The 10160-nt window shown below is 38.4% G+C and overlaps 2 protein-coding genes across 2 annotated transcripts in view; one reads left to right on the top strand and one right to left on the bottom strand.

Moving 5' to 3' along the window:
- Positions 1 to 320: 320 nt before the first annotated feature.
- TRIP13 (thyroid hormone receptor interactor 13) lies at positions 321 to 9299 on the bottom strand (the record flags this gene model as incomplete). The annotated part of the gene is given in 9 exon segments (XM_010190186.1): positions 321 to 457; positions 1260 to 1346; positions 1596 to 1659; positions 2950 to 3022; positions 4537 to 4627; positions 6121 to 6176; positions 7318 to 7447; positions 7754 to 7919; positions 9208 to 9299. Coding segments are annotated over 9 exon segments (896 nt in total), but the record flags the coding sequence as incomplete, so codon positions are not given.
- Positions 9300 to 9838: 539 nt separating this feature from the next.
- BRD9 (bromodomain containing 9) overlaps positions 9839 to 10160 on the top strand; it is a 21989-nt gene continuing 21667 nt past the window's right edge. The window contains exon 1 of the mRNA XM_010190185.1: positions 9839 to 9911. Within this exon, the coding sequence (XP_010188487.1) occupies positions 9839 to 9911 (73 nt within the window). The remainder of the gene's footprint in view (positions 9912 to 10160) is intronic.

The following is a 10160-nucleotide window of genomic DNA, read 5'->3' on the forward strand; positions in this document are numbered from 1 at the left end:
CTCCTAATATTCTGTGATTCTGTGATGTGTTGTGCAAGTTTGCTTTAAATTGACATGCAGAAGCTGTAAATAATGAATGAATCTTCATTGATCTTATTCTTGTCTCTCCAAAGCAGATATCGTGACCATCTGTTCTGTATCTCTCCCTAGATTTAAATCTACCATCTGTAGATTTGTGTGTTCATTCAGTTACATGCAAAACAGTGTCGGATTTCTTTTCACAATTATAATAATTAACAAAGAATAGTTCACTATCCAATTTGGTTTAGCATTCCAACTAGAAATTAAGATTTAACAGGAATTCTGAAATTGTCAACTACCCTTTTGCTGTTGCAATAACATGAGTTTACCTTTTAATCTGATCTATTTGTGTCAGTACAGCATTCACCACACGAATAGCATCTGAAGGCTCTGTGCCTGCCTTGAAGGCACTGCGGGCTGCTGTGAGGCTTTCTACCTACATGAAAAGAAAAATGACCAAGGTAAAAAAAAAAAAAAATCACCAAAGACCAAAAAAACCCCACAAAGATTGCACATTTGGAATGCTGGCAGCAAGCAAATAACCCAGAGAATACATTTGCAGATCCTTCTGACTAGTATCCAAAGCTTCAACTTCAAAATCTTTTGTTAAGTAGGAATTCACAGGGAGAGTGAAAGGAATGTCAAGGAAGGAAAGTGTAGTTCCTGTTTAGACAGTAGAATGAAGGCTGGTTTTCATTTTAATTAAATTTCAGGGGCAGGGCAGGGGAACACACACACCAGAATAACAAATACATTTAATTTAGAATGAGCTTCTCCATAGGAAAGCTAATATAACAATGATAATAAGGTAAACACTTACTAAGTTGCTTATGTATGCAAGTCTGAAGAGAATCTAGACAATGAACTGAACCATAATAATGCTTTTTAGAGCTTTACAACATACATAAGAACACAGTTAATACAAATCTAGGCTACTTTGAAGTTTAAAACAATACTCCACTTGTAATCACACAGCAGGAAGGGAAATTCCACCAAGAAAGGTTTCGCTTCATTTTCAGCTGAAATTTGCCTGCTGAATCATACTGTGTTCCTCCCAATACTCTCAAATCTGTAGCAGCGAAGATTAAAATTCACTCTTCTGCACAAATTTATGTAACTTACCAAAAAAACTATAAATATACTTTTATTGTTCTTTATCATTGAGCATTATCACAGTTCATTCTCATCGATTCACTTTCTGCTAAATTTTATGTACGTCAATGCTATTATAATCATACCTCATCAATCAGGACAAACACAAGAGCATCTTTGTCATCAATTAACTCTTGAATCTTCTGGAACATCTTGGTTACTAGCTTGCCACTCTAGAAAGACACCATATGTGTATGTTTAACTATTTCCTTACCACACCTTTACAATCCTTACCATATTTAAAGATGGAAATACCTGTTTTCTTAAAATAACTTTCTAATATATCTTTGGTTTAAATGTTCTCAACTACATTAATTATTCTGAATAATCTTTGGTGCACAAACTTTTTTATGAAATAAGCTCAACAGAAACAGTGTAATTTCTAAAACACAGTGTACTTAATTAGCTACATCAACACATACCTCAGAAAACCATTTAGAGAAAAGGCTATGGCTGTTTATCTCAATTAGCTGTCCATACCTATACCTACAGTATGAAGGAAAAAGAGGTATCAACTCTACTGTAAATAAAAGTCAGTGATATCATTAACTTCTGTAAGTCGCATTCCCTCCATTTCAACTGGAATTCACTGGAATTCAGTGAATTAGTACTTTAAATTACTTACTTTTCAAAACATAATACCTGTTTTGAGTTTAACTGTCATTTCCGAAAACATGCCTTATTAGAATTCTTTATATTAAATTGTTATAACTCCTTTATTAGAATAGGTGCTATTTAAATATAGTTTTAGTAACTGTTTTGAGTTTAACTGTCATTTCGAAAACATGTCTTATTAGAATTCTTTATATTAAATTGTTATGAGAACTCCTTTATTAGAATAGGTGCTATTTAAATATAGTTTTAGTAACTTATCATGCTAAGGACCTCATTCTTCTCTTTAAGATTTTATTCAGTACAGCAAGAACAGGCTGCCCAGAGAGGTTGTGGAGTCTCCTTCTCTGGAGACATTCAAACCCCGCCTGGACGCCTTCCTGTGTAACCTCATCTAGGTGTTCCTGCTCCGGCAGGGGGATTGGACTAGATGATCTTTTGAGGTCCCTTCCAATCCCTAATGTTCTGTGATTCTGTGAACATACATAAAAGCATGAAGGTTATTTACTTAGCTCTGCATGGATAGCCTTAGGACAAAATATTTCAACCACACATTATATAGCCCATGTTTATAATAAATTCAACTTGGGCTAGAGTCAGATTGTTCCAATAATTACACATTATGTTACACTTAGTTTTTTATATAACTTTTTTTAAAATATAATTTTGCTAATTTGCAAGTAAGTTTAACTCTTAATACTTGTCTGATATACAGACTGAGGTCTGCAAACTGTGGCATTCAAACAATCCAAGTACAAAACAAACAGGCTACAAAATCACTGCCTACTAAAAACAGGCTTTCTTCAACATGAATATACAAATAGCAGGCTCGAAACTCCGTGATCCTTTGCCCTTTAATATTCATTGATGTAGTCATTTGTTTGTGCTCACACCGTGCATCACCACTGAAATTTGTTTTACATACCTGGGCACAAACAATCACACATTTTAAAAGGCATTAAAATATCCTAACCAGTCTCTCTATCAGATCAATTTTATTGCTACCCAGTTGCCATAAAAAGAACTATGAAAGAATAAAGAAGAACTATGAACATTACCACTTGGAACCAGTTACTTGAAATCAAATATTAAATATCTTTGGGCTACTGAAAAAGAACAATTAGCAATAGTAAACTAAAGTGAAACTTTAAAAAAAATTATCACCTGTACGACAGTCGAATTGTCAGCTTCTGAGCCAATGCTTTACAGAGAGAGGTTTTACCAGTTCCAGGAGGACCTGTTTTGAAATAAAATTCATACATTACACAGAATCTGCATCGGATTGTAACATCTTGTTAACTATTAAATTTCATTACAGCACTTATCGTAAAGTAAAAACACAGCAGACAACAATTGTGAACACCAGGGTATTTTGAGAAGGTTATTTACTCCACTACAGTTCTAGAGCTGAGCTTTGAATTTTCATAATTCTCAATTATTGGTACAGTTAGTGTAATAGTTTGTATGAAGACACCATAAAGTTAAAATACTCGATGGCCACAGAAGTATTGTATCACCCTAGCAGGGCTTACACAAATTAGCATTCTCAAAAGTCAGTGCTATGCCTAAACTTATACCTTCCTGAAACATACTATTCTAACATGCAAAGCAGAAAGACATCAAGCCGTTTGATCAGCTGTCCACTTTCCCAGAAAACTCTACCTTGGGGCAACCCAGAGCATCTTAGGAAGTACACTCTGGGACAAACTTTTTGGATCTGGCTTGATACCCTATGGAAGGGCCAGACAGACTTGCTCCAGACAAACAAGAATAGGCATAGTTAAAAGTGTTTGAATGTATAGAAGTTGATGTGTTGGTGCTAATCAAACTGGTAACATCAATCAGATGACAGTACTTCCGTTCAAAGCCAGTACTACCACTATAGCATAAATGTATTTTGCACTACAACAGTTGTAGATTTCCCAGTATTAACTTCCTTGTGATCACAATGAGCTCACTACTAAAATTAAATATATCTATCACAGGTATATTGTTAACAGTTTGAAATAAATAATTTTCCCAACAAAAACATCCTGCAGCTTTTAAACTGAGAAATAGTTATAACTTAAGTACAAACAACATTCATAGCAAACATTTCCACTACGACTTTTTATTTTTGAATATCAGTCTTGATGACAAACGTAATTAATCAATGAGGAGCTGCATTTTGCAAGAAAATAGATTTGGTTGATGCTAATCTCATATTTGGTATAATCACCACAGTAAGCCAAGACTGACTGAAGATCATGACTTCACTGAAATACTAATAACTAAATTAGCGAGTACTGTCTTCATACTTGGCAACAGAATACATAAGGCTAACAACACAGCACACAAACTGATTTACCAGTTTCCTCAAAGTTTTTATAAAGCCATAACCAACAAATTTCTTAATAATGTGATAGAACTGTAAGTAACATATAGCTTCTATTGTCCTCAGTAGCTGCATTATTTTTGCACTTGATGCAAGAAAAAGCAATAATATAACATAAAAATGAAAATTAAAAAAAAACCAACTACTGTCACTGCATTATAAATTTTAGAATTTAAATTCCTGCAAAACATACTACATGTGAACACTGATTTGATTCTGACATTACACTTCTTTATTTGTATTATAGAGAGCATACTTCTCTGCTGCTTTTGGATCATCTAATTTCACTGCAGTGAAGTGCAATAGAAGTTTTTCCAGATAGAAAGCATAAACACATGGCCAATGAATCTACTTGGTTTAAGGAAGATAAATTTTACCATGCAGCAAAACAACTCTGTTCCACGATATCAGGTTGCTGTCAACGTTTCTGTCAGAAAATAGTAATGTTGTCGTCACATAATCAAGTAACTAATTGAAGAGGAGAAAAAGAGAGGCATATTAAAGACGTATCAGCAAATACAATTTGAGCAATCACCTAATTACGTCTATTATGAGGGGGGGCAGGGGTGGAAATGGCCCATGACTTTTAGTCATAGGCAACTTTTCTTTCTGCAAAGCTTGGAAATTCATTTCCTTCCAGCACTAAGGAAAAAGACTAGCAGGTACCAGGCAAAAATGGAGTTCCAGAACTTTTCAAAACAAATGAAATGTCTTAAGGAAGTGAAATTATTTTCATTTTCCATCATCCCACTTTTAGTGTCTCATTAAATCACAAGCTGCCCAAGCACAGAAAGTCAAAGACTCAAACTCCAGATCCTGTTTAGAGGTTGCACAGCTATACATTTGTTCAGTTTGCTGCAGTCAACTCACCAAACAAAGTAGTTCTGTCACATTTTAGTTCCTTTCTACTGAAGCATTTGTATTAGCTACTGTAAGGAATCTGTAGATAGTTTATCCTTCCACATAAGCGAAGTTGCACGTACTTCCCTGTATGCTTGCTTCTAACGGTAATACTACTTCATTTTAGAATTATCTAGAACTAGGAAGTAGTGATTTAGTTTCCTCGGTTAGTTCACTGCAAGGTAACAACAGTGCAAGTAGAAAGGAAGCACTGCAAGTACAGCTGACAGCAATGCACTTCTCTTTCAGTGATAGGCAGCCACCAAAATTGCCTCATCATTAAAAAGCAACAAAAAAAACAACCAAAAAAAACCAAACAACACACCAAAGACACACTTCTGGGATATTCACAATGGAGAAATAGAGAACTGATTTCAAAGAATGCTGTGTACATTTTTTCTAAGCCTCTGAAGTTATTTTTTCCCCAACAAATTTCTTCTTCCCTTTTAGAAAAAATAGGCAATTAATGAGCCTTAAAACAAGGTCCAGTATTTTAATAAAATGAATTTCTACTCTGTTATACAAAACATTCATTGTTTTCTTCATGCAGGCTATGGAATACATCTAAAGCAAAAGCGAAAATCTTCTGAGAAGTTTTAAGTTGCTACCCAGACAATACCTCTAGCTGTTAAATGTCTGATTTCTGTAAAATAAGCCAATGAATATGAAGAAATTCTTCATAATTTGCGGCATGAGCATCACTGAACGCAGTTGCACAGGAAAACAGATTTTTTGCAAAGCTGACTTCACAGTAGTACATATTGATATATGTCTGAGATAAAATGTTTAATCTCAAAACATCAGCTCCGCTTTCTTCTGGTACGCGTACACTAGAGAAGTAACTATCAAAAATTATATAGCTATTTTAACAAGAATATAAAGCTTTGCAAAATAGCTAAGACAATACAACCTTTCAAAATACAGAAGTGTAATAAGCAGACATTAGAATTCTTTCTTGAACTGGTGATTTCCAAATAACTTCTCCATGGGATGCAGCAAACAGGCTACATTTCAAATCTTACTTCTCAAGCCATTTTAATTATTATTCATTTTTAACTTACGTGTGATTTTACTTCAACGTCATATATAAGACTTTCCCAAAGGCCATGGAATTCAGCTGCAAAAGCAATATATTATATACCTGTTTAGGATAAATCAGTCTGAGAACTTGTAATCTATCACTGCAGCACAAAGCATTACTCTCAACTAAAATTAAGGAATAAGAATAGATATACAAGAGTAATTAAAATATATGGAAAACATATGAGTTATTTTTCTCAAAATGCAAACACCACTTTCTAAAAGACAAATTCAGGAGTTTCACAACTTCTGTTTCCTCAAATAACCATGAAGAGAAATTAATTTTCTTAATTTCTTAACACAAAAGGAAAAATATCATTCTTTCCACCCTCAACAGGGGACGGATCTCCATTTTCCCAAGATAAAAAGCTACAAAAAGTTGGGGTGGAAGGAAGGTTCTAAGCCAAATTTTATCATTCAGCTTTCTTTTCATTTTTTAACATCAATATGTAGAGGACATAAAAAAGCATGTAGCTGAATAATGCATAAAAAGTTTAAGTTGTGATTTGGGTATCAATCATTTCTAGCAGTTAACTTCTAGCTTTCAGCAAAGAAAAGCCAAAGAAGACTGAACAATTATAAACCACAACTATATGGCAATAACGTCAAAGTATCAGATTGAATTCTTCACAAAGAGAAATGTAATTGATAGTTAGACTTTTCATAACATGGAAAGGCAAGAAATGTCTCAGAATCACTGTCTCTTTGAGCTTAAGCTCACACCTGTACTTCTCCTTCCAGGTGCAGAATCCAGCTTCCATAAGCACAAAGTAGTAAGCGGCAGGCCATGCTCTGTTGCAAAGCCTTGTTGTTTTCAGAAGACACTCTGTGGAGTGTCTGCTATTCCACACTATTCCAATAAAAATGTGGAATGCAGCTTGTAGGGTTAAAAAGTTGCATGCTTCTGATTATGACTATACACTTTATTCACAAGACCAGTTACTTCCACCCATCCACAAGTATTAAAGTAATGAATGAAGTGTTGTGGAATCACCCATAGTAGTTAAGTCAAAACCATAAAGAAAGTCCAAACATATTGGTTCCATTGACAAAGGACAAAGTTAAACAATATCTACAAATAATACCTTTAATAGGTAACCCTATAAACACTTTTAGCCTTCTCAAGATTTTCTTTCTTTGTAATTACTCTAGACCTTCCAGAAATATCACATGGGTACCTGCTGGTAGCAGCCAGTGGTTAGCAGCAATTATATCCTCATTCTCTTCTTCCAGGTTCTCAGAGCTTGGTCCTTCTTCATTCAGATGAAAAATATGAAGAGAAAGACTGCTTTTGCTCAAGTCAATAGGCTAGAATGGACATAAAAAGACTTTTAATACATCGTTATTTCCCATTCAAAGCTAATTATTACATAAGAAATATACAGTTCTCAGCTAGCATTCAGCTTAAAGCCTACTACTTCTGTTTCAGACCTTACTAACAGGTGTAGGCCTAAAAACTTATCTAAGTTTTTCTGGTTATACCACTTGGCCTAATAAAGGATACTACATAGTCCTATAGACCTTGTTTTGCTTATGCCCTCAGGTTATCTCTAGTCTACCTACAGCTAGATCATATGCACTTGAACAGAGCTGTACAGTCTTGACTGTGAATACCTGTCTGTCTTTCAGTTTCAGCTCTGTATCCACAATTGACACAGACTGCACATTGCTGTTAAGGAAACTATCATCAAATTCTGTCCACTTGTAGTCACCAAACACGATGTTATGTCTGTTCAACAGCTTTAAGACACCTGTCCTGATATCTTCTTTCTTGGCCGCACTAACAAGAAAGAAACAGAATTATTTATGGCACTGACATTTATAAGGTAGCACGAACTAACATCAGAGTGCTTTATTTCATACTCTAAGCCTACATGTAAAACAGCTTCCATCTCACAAAAGAAAAATCCCCACAAAAAGACCCCCCCAAACCAAACCACCTTCCAAAAACCAACCCACACAAAAAACCCAAAATCCACTCACCTACCCAACATTCTGCAGAAAAAAAAAACTATCATATTCAGTTTGTTTGCAAAAGCAACAGGTTTGATACTTTTTATTAATTTGTGCATTAAATGACACAAGCCAAAGAACACTATTTGCTCTGTTTGCAGTTATATCAGGGGACACGGAATGACACAGCTAGAAGATTTTAAGAATGGAAATTAGTTATGCAATCTGACTGTGTTTCACTAGGGAAAAAAGAAAAACTCATAGCCAAGCTGCTAGACTGACTCTGGCACACCTAGCTTGGAAGCTCTCTTATGCTTTCACGCCTGAGGACAGATGATACCTCAGGATGGGGATGTGCTGTAAGGGGAATTCCAGTAGAAGAGACCAAAACTACAGGAAAAGGAATACCATTTAAAGATTTCAGAAAGGCTTTAACTTAATTTTGCAATTTCAGTGATGCATTCCAGCATGAATTCACAGTTCTTTGTCTTTTAAGTCTGACAAAAAAAGAGCACCTAGCCTTTAGCAACACCCTGGGGACACTCTCCCATAGTATCTAGATAGCCAAATTGGTAAGGACTGGATAAATGGACAAGATGACTGGACTGTCCAGTTCAAAGGCTTGTGATTAGTAGTACAAAGAATAAGCAGGGCTGCCAGCAAGTCCAGCAGGGAGACATGGGGTGGTTCTCTCAATATAGGAACCAATGCTGTTTTTACATCTTCATTTACACCCTGGGCAATGGGATGGAAAGCAACTGCAGCAAGTTTATGGATAACACCAAACCGGGGAGAGGTGTGGATATAGTACAGAGCAGGGTCCTTGAGAGGGACCTCTGCAGGTTAGATATGGTTTGGCAAGAACCTCTTTAAGTTCAACAAAAGTAGAAGTGAAATCCTTTCTCTCCATCTACTGCTCGGACAACAGCACAGACCAAAGGCCAACTGGATGAAAAGCAGCTTTGCAGAAAAGGACCCCAGGGTACCACTGATGGACAAGCTGGCAACGAGTCAGCAGTGTGACCCTGCTACAAATAAGGCCAACCTTATTTTGGGCTGTGCTAGGAAGTGAGCAAACATTAGGAAAAGTGACTCTTTCCGTCTACTAGAGAGACCTGTTTGACTTCTGGTGAACTTCCACGTGTATCTGGACGCTGTCGCACACGTTTGGCAGCGCCTGCTTCAAATCTCCCGCGGCCTCGTCCATCCTCCTCGTTCCTGGGGGGGGGAGGAGGTGGCGGCGAGGGAGTTAGAGAAGCGGTATCACAGAGAAGAAGGCCGTTAGCGACCGTTACTCTGCAACAGCACCGCCAGCCCCGCGTCCCGTCCGCGTTACCCCCCGCCTTCCAGCCACTCCACTCGGGAGACGGCGGCGACGCCAACCATGGGACACGTCGCGAGCGCGCCCGTTCATTTCCCTGCGAGTCTCCGCGGTGGGGGATCAAGAAATCACCTCAGGGCGGACGCAGGCCAGCCCGGGGAGCTCCTCTGACCCCTCCGCACCCTTGACTGCTGCAAGGACCACACGCCTCCGCGGCACAAAAGCGGTGGTGGAGAACAAAGAAAACCCACTCAGGAGAGAGGAGAACTGGACGCACCGGGATCCCGCTGCAGCCTTTTTGAAAAAGGCGGGCTAGCCAGTGGAGGCCCAGCCCTCCTCTTTTGACCGGGATCTTCCTCCTCGGCAGGCGGAAGCAGTCCTTCTGCTCCGAGCGCTTCCGGCGGGGCTGAGAGGAGACCTGTGCAATGGGGAAGAAGCACAAGAAGCACAAAGCGGAGAAGGCAGAATGGCGCTCGGCTTCTGCCACCTCCTACAGCGGTAAGAACCGGGGCGGTACCGAGGAGGGGTGACGACGACACTTGTCTTAATACGCGGGGACGCGTCTACACTATCCTTCCCACCCTGATTGCCGGCGGGACCCCGCATCCTTTCGTGGCCTGGTTACAGCAGAGCTCCTGGAGAGAGAGGTCCTGGCCTGAGTGCATGAGCTGCCGAGGGCGGACGAGCGCCCCGGGGCAGGCCGCCGGCACCGTCCCGTTGCTGGCCGATGAGGAGAGGCGGGGGGGG

This window comes from Mesitornis unicolor, unplaced genomic scaffold, assembly GCF_000695765.1.
Source record: "Mesitornis unicolor isolate BGI_N332 unplaced genomic scaffold, ASM69576v1 scaffold27468, whole genome shotgun sequence".
Lineage (NCBI taxonomy): Eukaryota > Metazoa > Chordata > Aves > Mesitornithiformes > Mesitornithidae > Mesitornis > Mesitornis unicolor.